Source organism: Vanellus vanellus, assembly GCF_965231255.1.
Source record: "Vanellus vanellus genome assembly, chromosome: 1".
NCBI lineage: Eukaryota > Metazoa > Chordata > Aves > Charadriiformes > Charadriidae > Vanellus > Vanellus vanellus.
The window spans coordinates 162,935,196-162,953,201 of NC_138905.1; the positions used below are offsets into that span (position 1 = coordinate 162,935,196).

The 18,006-nt window shown below is 40.0% G+C and overlaps 2 protein-coding genes across 6 annotated transcripts in view; one reads left to right on the forward strand and one right to left on the reverse strand.

Moving 5' to 3' along the window:
• Positions 1 to 1,012, forward strand: part of STK24 (serine/threonine kinase 24) — a gene marked incomplete at its 5' end in the record, with an annotated part of 65,554 nt that extends 64,542 nt beyond the window's left edge. The window contains one exon of the mRNA XM_082488659.1: positions 829 to 1,012. Coding sequence (XP_082344785.1) covers positions 829 to 865 — 37 coding nt within the window. The 3' untranslated portion in view covers positions 866 to 1,012. The remainder of the gene's footprint in view (positions 1 to 828) is intronic.
• A 7,319-nt stretch (positions 1,013 to 8,331) lies between these two features.
• The window catches only part of FARP1 (FERM, ARH/RhoGEF and pleckstrin domain protein 1), a gene marked incomplete at its 5' end in the record, with an annotated part of 172,875 nt that continues 163,200 nt past the window's right edge, over positions 8,332 to 18,006 (reverse strand). For all 5 annotated transcript variants that reach the window (XM_082481882.1, XM_082481879.1, XM_082481883.1 and 2 more), the window contains 7 exons: positions 8,332 to 9,442; positions 10,597 to 10,748; positions 12,467 to 12,574; positions 14,947 to 15,110; positions 15,599 to 15,711; positions 16,068 to 16,150; positions 17,297 to 17,386. In XM_082481882.1, coding sequence (XP_082338008.1) covers positions 9,361 to 9,442; positions 10,597 to 10,748; positions 12,467 to 12,574; positions 14,947 to 15,110; positions 15,599 to 15,711; positions 16,068 to 16,150; positions 17,297 to 17,386 — 792 coding nt within the window. In that variant the 3' untranslated portion in view covers positions 8,332 to 9,360. The remainder of the gene's footprint in view (positions 9,443 to 10,596; positions 10,749 to 12,466; positions 12,575 to 14,946; positions 15,111 to 15,598; positions 15,712 to 16,067; positions 16,151 to 17,296; positions 17,387 to 18,006) is intronic.

Below are 18,006 nucleotides of genomic sequence, written 5' to 3' on the forward strand. Positions count from 1 at the left end.
TCATGTATAGAGCTATTTTTGGAGATAGTCAGCTTTTGAAAAGATAGTTCCTTCTTGTTTGAATATTACAAGAAATTGTTTGAATGTTGCAAGAAATTTGCTCTGTTACATCATGAAGTCATTCATTGTGTCTGCTTGCAGTATCCTCTTAATTTGATAGCTAACTACTGAAGATGACTTTTCAACAACCTGCTGCTTGATGAGATTTTAATTCCTTTTGTGATTGGTTAAAACTGGATTTCCTGAGTTTGTGTGAATTAGTTGGGACCCTCAGAAAGATCCAACCAATAACTCAAGTGAATCCATTTACCTTCCCCGTCCAGTTTAGATCTCAGATGTTTTATAAAGTTTATGCAACGTTTAAAGGGTTTTTTTTAAAGTTTATTGAAAGCTTAACATGATTTAAATGTGTGCTTCTTTCTTTGGGTGATTTAAGAATCTGCTTAGACTAAGAAATCCAGGTTTCCTGCCCCAGTAATATTTTGGAAAGATTATGATGTAAGCTTGCCAAGTAGGAAAGTTGGAATCACTAAATGTTGCCCCCGGTGCACAGAATTCTTCATATATCATCATATAACTCTCAGTAACACACTTGAACACGGGTTGTTGCTATTCATTAGAAAAGCAGCAATGTTCTAACAGGGTGTATTTTACGTGTTGTTCACATTCATGGCTTTTGTCTTTAAAGCGTGATGGTGGTGGTGGTGTCATTCTGCAAGGAAAAAGGCTGTGACTTCAATAGCGTAAAATGGAATAACTTTTAGTTGCGGCTTGCGGCAGAGCACTGTTCCGAAGGTCACAGCGATAACTATTTCTTTTCCTCTTCAGATATTCACTCGCTGGAGGAAGTACTTCATCCTACTGACGTGCTGTTCCTGACTTTTCTGAGACAACAGAGATCCCATGGTGTCTGCATTGAAGGCGCGCACCCTAATGTTGTTCTGCCCCTTGGTCACTGGAATGTCCCTTGGTGGAAGGATGTTCCTAAATGTGCAAGAGTGAAAACGAAGTCTCTCGGATGGAGGCAGTCTTTTTCAGCTCCTTAAAGCTATAATTTTTTTTTTAAATGATAATGCACATATTCCAGGGAGGTGTCTTTTTTGTAAAATCTGAAATGTATATTTAGGTTTGTTATAGAGAAATTGAAGATATTGAGAAACCTCAGGTATCTTGCTTTAAGAATTCCACTGGGAGATGGAGTATGTTTGTTGGAATTGTGTACAGATATGTATATAATGTCTTTTTTTAACTGAAAGCCTTTCAACGTGCATAAGGAATCACTGTGTACAAAATGGTAAAGTGCTTCTGTAGATAATGTTAGTGGGGTAAACATTTGACAGGCCATAACTGAGTATTGCCTTGCCTTTATTACATGTAAATTTTGACTTATGTGATAAGTGAATCTTGGTTTGACTTTTGTATGTGAAGGATTTGCCATTGAGAGAGTTAATCCTGTACTATGGAACCTTCTATTCGTACCTCAGCAAAGACACAGTTTTATTCTGTTTCTCCAGTATTTCTTCCTTTCTATCTATATTCTGAGCGTGACTTTCTAATTACGGTACTACTTGTGGTTGTTTTAAATTTAATACACCTTGTCTCTCAAAGCTTTAAATTGAAATTTATTGTTTTTCCTAAAGAATGAGCTCTTTCATATTTTCAGTTTTAAATTGTGCCAATGCAAATTCTGGACCCTATATATTGTTCAATTTTAGTAATAGATATTTCTGAAGCTTGTACTGAAATTCAGATGCAGTACTTTTTTCACCTAAACATGTTTGAATGCTCACACAAATAAATCTTTATTATCTACATTTATTCTGAAATATCTCATTAAGATGTTGGCTCTGAGACTGTGGCAAGTATTTCTTCATCATGCCTATTTTTATCATTAAAATGAATGTCTTGCAGTATAAAAGGAAAATTAACCATAGATTCAATATTGGGTCTTGCTGCCTAAATCTGTGTATCTCTTTATGGAAAGTGACAGACGTTAGACAGAAAGACCAAAACTGAGCCCAAGTGGTGTTTGCTCTGTCCTATTCCTGGTCTCCCCAGAAAAAAAAGTTACTTCTTGAAAATTCTGAATTCTGAAATTTCCACTGTTCCTGTGAGTGCTCCTAGATAGCTGACTTAAGGTTTTATGGTTCTTAGAAATACTAATGTTAGTTACACATGCAGTTGATTAGGTGGCATTTTTTTCCCACAGTGTTACTTTGAGGTTTACCTTGGGTTTTTTTCACCAAGGCAATATTCAGGCGCTTCTTATTCTGGTAGCTAAGAGAGCTTTTTTGCCTTGTTTTTAATGAAGAAATTGAGGATTTTGTTTTGCATGACAGTTTGTAACTTATCTGTTTAATTTAAAAAAAAAAACAAAAAACAAAACAGATAGGAGTTTTGGAACAGAAAGGATTAAAAATTGAAAAGTATATGCATATCTACCTGGCTTGGTACAAAAAGACCCAGGTTCTCTAACCATTCTGGAAGCTGGTGAGGTCTCCTCGCAGGACTTCATATCACCATGGTAGCTCTTATTCTATGCATATTAATAGCCTTAATTATTGATTTAATAATTAAACAGTTAGAGGACACTGTCGTGCTACAAGACCTATGAGAATTCTGACCAGGTTGAAAGAACAGTTGAAAGAATGTGCACCTGTTCTTGTAGCCATATTCTTAGATGCCACACATTTGCCAACATCATGAGGTAACAGCTTTGCTTTGTGGCTAAGGGAATTTGAGGTGAATTGAACAATGCATAAGTTTGAGCAATGGTTTATAACTCCTCTTTGATTAGTATCTCTAAACACGTTTTGTGTGCTCTTAAACATGAAGGACAGACAGCCAGGCTTACCCTTGAGGAAACAAACTCCATTCTGCTATTGTGAAATGTGCATCTGAATACAGCACAATGGGAAATTTACCTGTTGACATCTCCATGTTCCAACATTCAGCTGTTCAATAAGTATGTGCCCTGACAGCATATGGAAATAAACAGATGTGTTTGCATTGGAAATGTAAATAGATTAATGGAAGCTTTTCCCCTGTCATCTGTTAATGTAAGGGCTTGAGATTAAAGCCAGCTTCCTTCCAACTCAGAGATTTACTGGGGAAGTTAAATTTACGGTGCTGGCTGGAATCTCAAGCATTTCTCAATCAGAAAATGAAGTTCTAAGGTATGCTATTTTTTTTGAACAATCATTTAAAAAGTTATACATACAGGGTTTTTTGAGTTGTATTTTACTTGCGTTCCAGGACTGTATATTGAGGAAATACTTTTCTGAGTAGATTGTGGCAGAATTTGCTCAGTAAGCGTGTCCCTTGGTTTAAAAGCTTAAGGTGAGTCAGACCTGCAGCAAGGGCAATTGCCCCAAAGGCCAGGACATTTAGAAAAAGACCTCATTTATGGTAGAGATGTGTATTTTTATATGTAATATATAGATTATTTAATTATAGATTATCTTAAACTGAGATTCACTGAAAAAAGCGTGCTGTATCTTGAATGTAAAATTACAGTTGTTCGCTATTGAAGTATTGATGCTTCAAAAATCAGATCTCTGTTGGGAATGGGAGAGCAGCTTCCTTTGAAAGAAGCGTGGCCTCAGTTTCTGAAAGAAAAATGTGTATTATATTTTTGAGAGGTTGTTTCATGCTAAAACCATGTCTGTGTTATAATGTTGCACTGATGAATTTTCTGTGCAGGTAGTACTTCTTCACTCAGTCTTGAATATACTAAGCGACAAGCTATCCCTATTTATGCAAACATTTCAATTAGCGGAACTGCTTATTTGTCAGGGATTTCAAGATGAGGCAGTAAATAAACTCACTGTTTGAAAACAATAAAATCAGTCATTTGAACTGAAGGCTTGCTTTTTGTAAGTATATCAGATGTGTAATCTATTTTTTTAACTTAATTTTCCTTGCAGTTGCACTTTGTAGTTGATCCCCAGGTCACTAAAGGCTGACGGTGCGATCATAGAATCATACCGAATCGATGCTTTTGGTGTAACGACAAAGCCGCTGTTCCTCTGAAGTGCCGTGGTTCCTTTGCAGCTCCAGGTATTTTTGCGTGGGTCCGTGTGGGCACGGATGGCAGGACCAGTTACTGCGGAAGGATTTGAGTGCGGTGCCATGCGCTGGCTGTGCGGGAAGGCTGGGCGCAGGGGGGAGGTAAGAGCGTGCGCTCGGGCACCCAACTTTATCCCGCTTTAGCCACCGTAACTCCTTCGTCTGCTTTTACTGTACTTGTGAAATGTCTCGTTTCGCTCTTCCTACTTGATGTGGCGTTCCGTATTATTTTGTAAACAACGCGGTACCAGTTTGTAATGGTTTTCTGTTAGCCTTACTTTTAAGGAAACATCATTTTGCCTTCAAAAATGTCACCGTTGGAAGACTGTCCATCAGAAGTGCTGATAAGCACGGGTAGGACGCGAGGGTCAGTACAATTGCAAATTAGTTTTGTAAGTTGCTGGGGAGGAGCTTAAAGTATAGCACAACTCTGCGAGCTCGCTCTTGTTCACTCTGCTGCGCGGGTGTGCTACGAACTGCACTGAGCATACGCAGTAGACAAATGGTATGTAACGGTTTTCCGCCTTCTTTTAAAGCATGATTACAGAGGACAATTAAAGTGTATATCTTGTTTTCTGTAATATTGCTGCCTGTTTATAACCGTGTATTTAAATTTTACTTTTGTCACTCTACACTGACATAATAAAACTCCTTGTAAACTACATGACCTAGAAATAAAGAAGGAAAAGTTTAATGAAATTTTGCTATCTGAGTGGTCAGTAAGAGGAGATGTGAGGGGTGGGGGGCGGGGGTGTCCCGGGAGGGGATGCTCTCGTGGGTTCTGAGCTCAGTTAGTTAGTGCCCACGTGGCAGTAATGGGAAGCAGAAAGGTTATACATCGGGGTTCAGTTTGTACAAAAATTTGTACAAAATTTGTCAGAATTTGTACAAAACTCCTGCTTAGACTCAAAGAGCACGTTCTGAGCAGGAATGTTGAGAGTATTTTTTTCTGTTGGGGAACTTTGTAAGCCCTCACAGATGGGCTAACCATGGGGGAAGTTTAGTTCTTTTCCCGATTAACGGTTTGGTTTTTTTAATCTATGTATACAAGTGATTGGTAATGTACTGTTTTGGTTAAGTGTGTGCAGTTGTGTATGACAGTTTGTCCTATAGTAAAACAATGTGCCAGTTCACAGATGGCAACAATTTAAAACCTGCTGCTTATTCCCCATCCTGCCAGCCCAGTGAGGCTGATGAAGCACTCGCATCAAGTGGCATTAGTTTAGCCCCAAACATCACATCCTTAATTACCCATACAACTGGTGACAAACTGACAGCTGCGCGCCTGTAATTATATTACTATTTTCTCCTGTTAAAAACTGTACATGTGCCACACTGCTAATTTTTTTTTCTCTACCAACTTTTCCGTGCCTCCGGGGGGAGAGGGGGAATGCTTGTGTGTTCTACAACCGGAGCTGCCTATCTGCGCAGACATAATTATGCTAGACGGTTGTCTTGTTGAGGGAGACCACATAATCATAATTGGTCCTGTGTAAAAAGGAAATAAAAAAGGCCAAAATTGGGCTTTTAAGGTCCTGCAGGAAAAAAAAAATGGTCAAAATTGGGCTTTTCAGGTCTCTGTTTCGTTCTTGGCTGATGGAATGGCGGGATATTGCCCTGGTTTTGTCTCTGAAATGAGGTTTTCCTTGCAAGATCTCTGTTCTCTCGTTGGAGACCTTCAATCACAGCGCATGTTTCCCTACTGCCTCAGTTGTCTTTCAGTCTGTCACTTTTGGCTGGTTTCAGCTGAGCCTTGTAGGGAAACATCCAGAGTCCAGGCTCTACTGATCCCGTTGCATGTGACACAACGTCCTGTGGCAATAAAGCTTTTGTTTTGCTTTTCTTTGTTATTTGAGGTCAGCAAGTTATCATTCATGGTGAGTAACAACAACAAGAGTAAATCTCTTGAAGTGACCAGTTTGAGGGTGTTCTTCCCACTGCTGAAACAGGAGATGGGTGTATTTAAGGCACAGCTACTAACCAGGCACACAGGGACCTGGCGTGTCTCGACGCCTCCCCTGATTACATGATGGACAGCAGTATGACGTGAAGCAGTGTTAAAAATCAGTGGTTTACTAGAAAGCTGTAATATATAATCACGAGTTTTAGCCACACATACAGACTTCAACAGATTTTAAGATACGACCGATAAGACAGTCGCTTTTATTCTCTTACCATTATATTTCAGTTTTGGGTTAACTGTAGGAATAAAGAACTAGCAAAATGCCGACAAATGTCCTTCTGTTTAAATGACAGCAGCTTGACCAGTTCCATTAATCAAAAAAAAAAAAAAAAAGAAAGAAAAAAATCACACTGGTAAAGAAGGAAAAAAATATATTTTAAATCTCTTTTCTGTAGACAAAGATAATCCAAAAAAGATGAAAATGCTATATGATGAATCAGGTGATTACGCTGAAGTTGCACCCACAGCTGAGCTCAGTCTCTGCTGTCACACTAAATGAAACATAGCTAGAAAAGGTGTTACTGGATTTCAGGATGTAAATAAAAGCCTTTCTTTTTGAGAGCTCAGAATATACTACTGCAGCAGATATTGTGTTAATAAAGATTGTATCCCACCAGCCCCAGTGATCTACAATGAAATTCAATTTTAGCTGGATTAAGGGCATGGCCCTCAATATAATTTCCATTTTAAAAAAAAATATATCTTTTTCCTGTTGCAGTTAACAATTGCAAAGGACAATGCGGGGACCCAGCGGGCAGTTGTAGTTGAAACTGTAGCTCTATGGCACATAGGCTCTGGCACTAGGTGATATAATATTTATATATTCCCTAACTTACTTTTTTTTTTCTAGTTCATTTTGGAGAAAAGCTTTCCTATGTGGTAAAAATGCATATTCAGTAGCCAGCAGTTGTCCCATTTCCCTCGCCTCCCCTAAAAACCACCAAACCCAAATCAACAGGGATTCTTGGCATGGCTTGGGAAGGGAGGTGGGCTGGGAATTACATCAATATTTACATACTTGCATATAATCTTGCAATTTGTAGGGTGGCCCTGGTAATGTTCCTGCGTTTCCTGACTGTCCCCATGCTGAAGTAGAGCTTGTAAACTTTTGCATATACTATTTTACAGCTCAGTAATTATTTTTTTTTTTTTGGAGGGTGGGGTGGGTGGGTGAAGGCTGCAACCCTTTACTGCACCTGATGGCACCATCATCTGTTGTTGCTTCTTCAGCTTTGTTTTCCCACACTCGCAGGCTGCTGTCGCTTCCTCTTCACCTGTGCTGCATTCTCATCGTTGTAAAGATCACGGTTGATGTTCCCGGTTGGTCTTGAGGCACTACAGTTCCTGTACGCCGCTGGTTCACTGGGCTTGTTGAATTCACTCGCTTTGGCCCTGCGGAGCAGGGTCACGTGCTCGGAGTGGACAAGCCAGCGGGACCTGCAACTGGGGAAAAAGTTCTTCCTAAGTTTGTCCTTCATCATGTCATAAATGGATAGAGGTTGTGCTGTAGGGGGTAGATGCGGTTCTTATATCCATACTGCTATTCAGGGGCAATAGCTAAGGAAAAGAGCAACTGCAAGGAGTTACCTGCCGGGGGGTTGAAGGTTTCCACGCAGCTGAAGGAAGTACGCCGAAATACTTGTTTCCCTTTGACAGGGTGGCTCCCATTTGGCCATGGGGACTGCTACTTGTCCTAAGGGGTTAGGAGCCCATCCTCATCTTGGATGGAGAGATATCTCTCTCTCTCTCTCTCTCTCTATCTATCTTTGTTTGGGATGAGGGGGAATAGAAAGAAGGCTTTACTGTCTTGAAACAGCAATATATTTGATAGTATTGTGAGGTATTTTATTCCCTTTTGTTGTGAGCAAAGCTGTAAGCCATGTTATACATTGCACATAGGTAAGCCATTAACAAAGTGATTAGCTAGATGAAGAAAAAGTGGGGGGTAGAGTTGTCCCGGTTTTATTTCCTGTATCTGGATTCAGACCCCCTCTGCCTGTATTTCCTCAAAGGCCCTTAACAACCATAGCTGTGTTTCCACCACGCTGAACATCTGTTAATGGAAGTTTTGTGTCACCCTCATGACAAAATATTTCTTAAAATGTAAGGAAAAGCATCTAAGCATTGTAGACTTAGTGCTGCTGCCCTTCTGAGCGGGCGAACAGCTTATCCAAATTAAGAAGTTGAGTTAACGTTAAAGCCGGGGATACAAAATGGGTATTTCCGCTGCCGGTTGCATCTGCCGCTCTCTGGGGGAGAGAGGGAGACACTGAAATTCCAACTAGAAACTGAAAGTCAGGCTAGGATGTGCAGCAGGCAGGATGAAAACTTGGGGCTTCAGTAGTACCCTGACTGATAGCAATCTCGTTACCGAAAGAGTCTACAAATCAATCACAAATAGCTGCGGTTCTCATAACATACAGGTTTTCTTTCAAGTTTGTAAAACAAACAGCAGAACGTCACCACAGCCTTTAATTTCTTCTTGTACATACCATTCACAGTACATTAACAGCCCAAATAATATTGCACTGGATTATTTTAAAAAATTTTCATCTTGCAAGTAGTATTCACTTTTCAAAGCCAACAGATGAACAATTTGGTCAACTTGCACCAAGAAAATGGTTAGATAAGAATCCTATACTTTATTTATACCACATGGATTTGTAACCCCAAAGGGAAATGAGAACGAGCTGTAAACGGTTTCCTTGTTAAAGATAGAAAATTAGTAATTTCTTGCTGATTAAATGTAGAAAGACTGGGGAAAAAAATGAAATCTGAAAGTTATCTCATTCCTGTTAGACCGCTTGATGTATATATAATTATATTCTATACTGTGAAAGTCCATCTACATTTAAAAATCCAGCAGTCTACAGCTTAACATGGTAAAAAAAAATAATATATTTTTATGAAAAGAGAAGAAATAGTGTTTGCCTCAGAGGAGAAAGTTTTCAGATTGTAAAGTCATCTTTCTTTTTTAGGTGCAATCTTTGAGGCAACAAAATGTCTTTTGGCATTTGGCACTCTAATAAGGATAAGGACAATATTTTAATACTGGCACAAGCTAAAAACAGCACAGAATGACAAAATACAAGACATGAAACAAACCGCAGCCACTGGGATGATGGTAAGCTAGTTTGAACACATGGGGAACTTAAACAGTTTTGCTGAGGATTTGTGAAAGCTTCTGCAAAACCATACTGACTTTTTTTTTCTTTCTTTTCTTTTACCAAATTGTAAGTTTTACTAAACTTGGAGGGAGCAAAGAGTTTCAAACGTCCTCTAGAAAATCAGCAGCTGCTGGAGAATCAACACGGCGGCTCGTTCAGCCGTCAATAGGCGTGAGGCTCTTTATGACTCAGAGCTCGGGTGCGTGAGGCAGAGCTGGTGGCACTTCGGATCACTTCCATCCATCTGTGAGGAGGCACGAGGAGAGACACACATGAAAGAACAGTCAATTCCTAAGGAAAGATTTCTTACAAGACACAGTCTGCGCTCCCAGTTGCACAGAGTTTTATTTTCAGTGCCGATGGGAGCATCTCGCTTGCTACTTTACTCCTCAGTCTGTCTGAAGTCAAGAGGCTCTGGATCCGAATGACTGCCAAAGGTGTATATAAAAAGAGATTGAGAGAGGATAAACAGCGGGGACGGGACCCAAAATTCCTGAACTTAGTAATGGTTTTACGTGTTCTGCAGACACCAAATCTCCTTTTTTTCTTTTTTTTTTTTTTCCTGGATGGTCCAAGTGATGAGCAGTTGAGACCACTCAATTCTACAGTGGAAAAAGTGTAATTTAGTGGTGGTTGCTGCTACTTTTCCCTAGAACTGAGAAAGGGCTTTTGTGTTTGTTTTTTTTTTTTTTCCAATTCTACTCATTTGTTTAATCTTTCCCACATTTTATAGTTTTAGACTGACATGGCTAAAGACCTAATAATAGCTTTCTTGAATAAGAGAGGACATTAAGATTTTTGATACGTTAATGCTTCATATAAAAGAGCTAAATTAATTCCCAGAATGAACCAGCTCAAACCACAATTTAGGAGGAGCAGTTCCTGTTTCCTGGCGCTCCATGCATCTGAAATTCAGTGGGAGGTGTAGAAATTACACGCTGAAGTGGCAGAAATACATAGTAAGAACAGCCACTTCCGTGGAAAAATTAGAATTTTATTTCAGGTGTGGTGTTTCCATCCAGTTGTACTAGAGGGAGTGAAGTTATTCTGAAGAGCTACTGAAAAGTCTTGTGATTTGTTTACACGCTTCCCAAAGTTGGCTACATGGAGCTCCCCATACAGCCAGCCTCATCAATTTTGACTGGGTAATTCCTGCACGTAACGCAGGTTTTGCAGTGATTACTGTTTTAACAGCTCCCATGTTATCAAAACCAACCACTTGGTTCTAGCATTATCAGGTTTAACATTTCTTTTCAAATTTCAAAGGGTTCTTTCTCTCGTTGTGCCGAACTACTTGCCTGTACATGAATCAATTTACTAAACTTTGCATCTGCTAACCTTGTTTGGAAAAGTAAACTCCTGGAATTTTACAAAATTCCGGAGTTACGATGGACTTACCTTTCAAAAGTGTATTCACTTTCAGCCCTGAAGTAGTACACGTGGGATTTGAAATGTAGTTTGAACACATAATCTTTGTGAATGTTTTCAGATTCGGAAGGAATGGTAAGTGAGTATCCCAATAAAGGAAGGCTGGCTAAAGGATGATTGTCCTGAAAAGAAATGATGGAAAGGGCAATTGATCTCACAGCATTTAAGTAAAAAGAGTACATAAGTAAAATGGAAGACACATACACGCTCATTTAAAGGTCATCATCGCATTTCTGCCTGCGTGGGGAAAAAAATACCAGCTTTCTACAATGGCAGTGATCTTAATTGTCTGCTAGTTTCAGCTTCCCCATCTTTATGGATCCTTCTCATGAGGATCTGCCACAGGCTGATCCTATTGCTATTTCCTCTTAAGAAAGTTGTCTGAAATCTTGGATGTTCACTACTTTCAAATTGACAAACGTAATGTCCTGGTTTGAGCAACACAGGACTAATTTCTCTTCTAATATTTGGGAAGACTGCACTTTTAGAAGACTACAGTGTCTGAACTTGTGAAAATATTTACTTTATAGCCAGCTATGGTGTGTGGGTTTCAGTGTTTTCAAGTTTCCAGGTGCGGAGATGAGGAGGAGCGAGACCCTGGCACTTGACCTAAGCTGCCAACAGGATTATTTCATACCAAGAACATCACATTCACTACAAATTAGAAAGTTTGCTGAGGAGTTCTCTCTCTCCCTTGATGGCTGCGATCCTGAGAACTTCTTGCCCTGGTGCTGGACCCCTGAGCCCTTCCCTTCCTCCCAAAGCCATAGAGCTCACAGTGTCCCACATTTGCTGGCCACTGCCAGGAGTGCACGGCTTCCTGCTGATATAGTTGGCTGAGTATAATCCCTGTATATTTTGTACTGGTATCGGGATCAATATTGGTTCTTTAGTGCTATTAATGTTAATTATCTAATTTTATTCTATTAAATCCCTTTATATTCCAACCCCTGGGTTTTCTTGTTTTCTCCCAATTCCCCTTCCCGGGCGGGGAGAGGTCATCAGGTGACAGAATGATTGCCTAAACAACAATAAATTGTTATGGGTTTCTCAAACCATAACAAATTTGGTTTGAGAAAAAAACAAATTTTGTGTGTGTTCATCCTAGGCTTGCAAACACCCACTCCTTTAGAAACATACCAGCTGCCCTGCAGCATTCATTGCTTATGTCCTTTCACTTGATGGCATGGCGTATATGAACAAATCATTTCTTTATCCTGCTTATGGGTAGAATATCCTACAATTAATTCTCTTCTTTTTTTCTAGTGCAGAAACTCTGTCGTTAAGGATTTCTGTAGCAATGAAAGCACGACGTAGCAACTAGAATTATTTTGTGCTCACGCCCTGCTTGAATCCAGAGATTCAAAAGTCCAACAGATTCTAAACAGAAACTCCCTACTTTTGCAGTGGGATGTTTGCTGAGATGGTTTAATCATTGGCCGCTGCTCTCTCTTGTTTGACTTAAGCGTCAGTAATGATAAACAAAATTTATAAGTCCGTATTAAGTTTTAAAGTGTAATAATCTCAGAATTTGTACAAAAGAAAACTCTCGTTTAAACTCGCACCACAGTTTCTGAGCAGTAGTGACATCTGTGGTGCTTTTAGGGATGACATGTACTGTGGCTGTACGAAGTCTCAGGAAAGAAGCACACGCTCCTCAATTGCCAAGGCAGCAGATCACGAGCAGGCTCTGTTCCACGCTCCAGCCACAGTAGAGGCTGCGTAGCTGTGACCGGTACACCTGCTTCGCTCGCCTACAGCATCTGTGACCCACGTCCATCTTTCTCTCTGCTACCGCTTTGAAAAAAACAGAAGGTCTTCTCCTGGTGCAGTCCGTTACCTGGTGCGATTTATAGAAGAACATGCAGAAGTTGGTGAACACCACCCAAAGCTTCTGCCACCCGTTGCTGTTTTTGAATTTTCTTAGGAGATTTCCAGACAGCTGGTTCTGAAACAGATCAAAAGCAGCCAAATAAAACAGTGAAAGGTACCTGCAAGTTTAATTATTGTAAGGAAAATTATCTGCTTTTATCTGGTTGTATGTGACCTTGGATGTGAAAATGTTTTGGTTGACTGGACATAATTTTCTTCTGCATTTTTCTACTACATAAAGTAGTAGTTTATGTAACTTATATTTTTGTTTGTAGCTGGGTACTTCCAAAAGCTTCAGGCTACTAATGTGTTTTTTTTTTTTTAATTGTGGCGGCTTTCAGTAATGTATTACCAAACATCAGTCAGTCTTGTTACCCTAGTCTGTCTGTGCTGGTTTTTAATGATACTTAAATAGAGCAATGGAAACAGAAAGGCTGACATGAATTTGTGATGTAAAGGAAAATTATGACATACTTTAGAATTGCAGATAGAGATTGAGCTCTCAGCACCCAGTGAGTTCACCGGGTAACTTTTCAAAGATTTCAAAAGCAAGGACCGGTAACCTTATTCTTAGCTGCTCTTCACATCGTGAAGATGTAAAGTCCAGCATCATTGTGCCTTGCTGATAGAGGGGAGGTCTCAATGAACCATTAATTACTTCCCATTCCTTGTTGACTGTAAGGGCTCTCACCTGGATCAAAACAGCTGTTTACATCATTCTCTTTAGATAATGCAGACGCTAATAACTTAATCTGTAAAGCTTAATACTCAAAGTCTGGTGGTCCCGGTTTATCTGCTACAAATTAAACATTCTTGACAACGTTCTGTTTTCACTAGTCTTGGATCTACATTAAAGCCTTCGCTTTAAATCATCCCATTCTCTGATATGCGGACTGCTGCCTCCTTGCCCTAAGTTACAGGCGTACTCCTTAATTTTCTGTTACCTCATTACTCTGGAGGATATCATAAAAGGACAGGCTTTGCATTCGGTACCAGCAGACATATGAAATGGAAACAGGCCGCTGATCACTGATCAGTCCAGCAGGTAGGGAAGTACAGTCACTGACAGAGAGAGGATCTTCTACCACGAGAGAGACAGAAAGGAGGGAGAGACACAAAGAAAATAAACGATAATGCTGAAGTGAGAGGCACCAACAGAATGAGGTGAGCATGAGCGTAACCTGCCACGCATGGAACAGCAGTGGAGCTAAAGACGTTTTCACAGAACAAAGTATGTCTCCAGGGTGTGTTTGGTCTTCGCGGCTTTGTTTGCATTCATTTGAGGCGTGGGGAGGAACAAAAATAAGGAACAATGAGCACTGATCTCAGACCAAAAAATTGCCTGACTGAAGTTTTTAATCAGTAGAATTAATCACTGGTTTAAGTTTTATATCTATTTGTAATAAGCCCTCTGCTCTAGGGAAAAATACGAGACCTTGTTGTGTGCTGAGCTATTCCTCCCTTGCAGGGTATAAAGAGCAGAAAATCCACCTGCATGGGATTGAAATGAGGCTCTACAGTCAGCGTTTTCTCCTACGGAATAAATTTCTTTGTGGTATTTCAGCAACAGACTCACCTTCCGTTTTTTTAAACAGAGGCATGAATGCGGTCTGTCCTTGCATCTCTATGTTCTGCATCGGTACGTCTTCTCTAGAACAACAGTGGCCTCGTATCTGAGGGCCACTCAGCTTTAAGATTCCTTTTACCATTTTCATTGAGCATAACTTTCCACTTGATGAGGACTGCAATAAAGTACTCAGAGCCCCCTGGAGACTCTCTTGGGTGAAGGAAGAACATCTAGCAGGCTTACCACCTCATCCTAAAACCTACGCTGAACCAGAGGTCTTTAATTTTAATCTTTGAAAAGTCAATGTCTGCATCTTGCCTGTTGAGTACAGAATTAATGAATGTGTATCAAATTGGCTTAGCTGTGATCGGGGGCAGGGGGAAAAGGATTTTTATTTTGAGGTGGAAAATGCAAATAAAGAAAAAGCAAATGAGACTGAGCAATGAGACAAGGTTCCAGAAAAGATGGCTAGGTAAAGAAAGTACGTTAGTAATACACATAATTAAAACTCTGGCTGCAGCAGCTAAAGACAATATCCTTTCAGCTCAAGCAATGACTTAATGCCTCTGTAACTGAAAGCATTAAGACAGTTTGACCCACTTTAAATTTTAAAGGGCATCAGCATTTTTTTGGACAGTTACTTCTATGAAAATTACTGCTCTAACTGATTTTACAAAGATGCACCAAGGGAGCGGATACATGTTTCTTCACTGATGGTTTCCACCATCATTTGAGGATATGGGAGTCAGTTGAATCAGTGTGCCTGAAACTTCCCCAGAAGGAGACAACGGAATAGTACACTTATTAAGGAGGAGCAAAAAGGAAATTGTCATTCAAGAGCGAGTCTGGAGCTGCAGTTCAGATCGTTCTGAGGCAGATACCTCCACAGCAATACTAAAGTCGATCATTGAAACACTGGTATTTCTGTGCCAGCAGACGTGCACCGTAGTGTTGCCACGGTGTGGTGACTGACGTTCGAGTGAGGTGCGGGATGCACTGAGGTCGTCCTCAGATTCCTGGTCTACAGTAGTTTCATCAGGAGACTCTATGAAATGCAGGGAAAAAGCATCTTTCTTCCTCTATGCAACAACATATAGAACTGGAAAAATTAAACAAATCAATTCTGTCCACAATGTTGTGAACTAATTTTAAAACACACTTTTAGAAATCATTTTGTGCAGATGTTAAGTAGATTATTTTTTTTTCCTCCATGTGTTTCAGCAAGTGTTAGAATCAACAACTAACTACCGTGCTTTGTTGGTGCTTTTAATACCTTCCAAGGACAGGCACTGCCCAAATCTTGTTAAATAGTTCCTGGAATCACTATGCTTAAGTCACTTCTCTAGTCAGTGAAACTTTCTGCTAACATCAACAAGAACATTAAAATGGCACTTATATAAATATATATATAAAGAGATATGAAACAACTTCAAATGTACCAGTTTGACCTGTGGCCAGCATTTTTCACCACTTTGCTTAGAAGCAATCACACTGACAAAAGTGAATAAAACCTACTCTCGAGCATCTACTTACTATTGTCAGGTGGGCTGCTAGCCAGTAACTCAGGGGCAGGGCCACTGCTTTTCTCTGCCAGGTCTATCGCCATCTGAATGTCCTCAGTCCATTTGTCCATTTCAGCACGAGTACTAACAACGAAAATTCAGGTTTTATTCACTTTCATGCAGGCTGAACACTAAGAAATAGTCACAAGCTAAGCTTACTTGTAATTTAAATAAATAAATTCAGACACAAGATGCTAGGGTTTTTTTCTAACAACTTAGTTTGGGTTCTGACTTGCACAACTGCCACTCTAATTTCTCCCAGTCACCCTTTTCCCTTTTTCTTTTTTTTTTTTTTTTTCCTAAGTGGCTTTCACAACAGAATGCACCTTTGAAATTGTTTTTGGAGAAAATCCAGACAAAATGATACCTCTCTGCTTGTTCCACTGTCAAAGCTGCAGAGAAATGCAGTTTACGTGTGTATGTTGTTCCCAATGAATTACCTTGCGGCAACAACGATGGACTGGTGTTGACCTCGTAGTGTTAGGCAATGAGGAACCCCCCATTCCTCTTCACTTTCTTCTATCTGAGAAATAAAAGCCCAAATGCAGTCAGATTTCAGGAAGTACACATTTCTTAAGGTGAAACAGTGAACTGAACAAGTTCTTACCATTTGGGAAAAGAATACAAAGAGAAATGTTCACAAACAGCAATTTTGAGCCAGGTATTGCAAAAAAAAAAATGGTGGCTCGCAAGCTGGAAAAGTAGTAAGTCAGTTCTGCAACAACCCCTTAAACCAAAAGCATGGCTTTGTCTGCTTTTTGTCAAGAAAAAAAAAAAAAAAAAAAAAAGGAAAATAGTGGTATTTTTATCAGAAGAGCGAGTCATCGTACAAAAGGATATGTTAAAGGCTGGGAGCGCTCTGGACACTGCAGCATAACACAGTTCCACTGTGAACACGTCCATGCCAAATGGGCATCAATAATTGAGTAGATTCCTAGAAACACTAGATAAAACTTGAAGTCTCACAGGTGTTTAGAGAAATCCTGTTACTGTGGTAGGGATTAGCTAGCTCAATTCTCAGGAAAACAGTGAGGAATAGATATAAACCCATGAGAAGTTCTGATGAAAATAATGGGGGGAATGAAAGTGTTTTGAAACTAGCAAAAATATTTTTGAAATCATATAAGAAGAAGAGGTAATGAGGTGCTATAGGCTCAATTTAGCTGTTTTCCAGAAGAATTGCAACAAGAGCTCCAAATGACACCTCGCTGCCAGTTTCCTGCTACTTTGGCTTTAAGATACAGAGCTGAAAACATTAGGAAATGTTTTTTTTTTATAGAAATTAGATTGTTGCTACTGTCTACTTTGCTTGCACAGGGTGTCTATAAGCAATTGCTGATGAATTACTTGTAAGAATCATGGTTAAATTTATGGTTTAAAAAAAATATAGGACCCATCTCACGAGAAGTTTGCATTATGAGGCAAAATGCCTTTTCCCCCCGGCCTCCACTTTTGCTGTATCATATGACCTTTGTGTGGAAGGCTGCATGAACTCACGCCGAACCCAACGTAGCCCCATCAAGCACTGCAGAATGTAACCACAACTTCCCTGAATCAGCGAACAGACCTCTGCTGCTGTTTTCAATGCAGCAGAAATTAATCAAGCAATTCGGATGGGACCACAAATGGCCATTTAATCATGAATTCCTTAAGTTGTCACAATACTTACTGTCATGCCATACAGTGGAAGATGCCCGTGGACTTTAAACTGATTTGATGCTGTCAGGCCTCTACTTGTGTACAATAAAATATCGTTAAACTAAAAAGCAAGAATAAGCATTATTAGAATGATGTCGGCATGTACGTATATAGAAAAGAATATTAGAATGGTAAATATAGGAAAGCTGCCAGTACTGGCTGACTATTTATATGGCAGCCCTAATGCATAAATCCAAAATACTGGCTTCCACAATATTCCAGTACCTTGTATTAGCTCCTGCTGTTTTCCCTGCCTTCCTTCCTAGCTAGTCTCAGGCAAGTTCCCACAATTTTCCACTGGATGTCTTCCGATGCCTTCTAATCCTCCCTTTGTGATCTCTGGGTCAGAAGTAACAAGCCACAACAGCAGTGAAACCAAGTAGTACCACTTCACACTCTGTCGCACTTGGAAGCGATGGAAGGTAAGTCTGTTTCACCAATATTTTCTGCTGATTTATGTGGAGAGAGAAGCAAGCACGCCCCAGAGAGCTGTGTCCAACTTAACTCTGACTAAGTGGCTGTCTATTACTCCCCGTACTCAGAAGGAAGCTGGGAGACCTGTTTTAAGGTAGGTGGCTTCAGGTTAGAAACATCAAGGTGAAGAGACCGAATATCTCAATTTGTGGAGCTTCCTGCATGTAACAGGAGTTGTCAAACGCATGCCAAATGACAACCCGCATT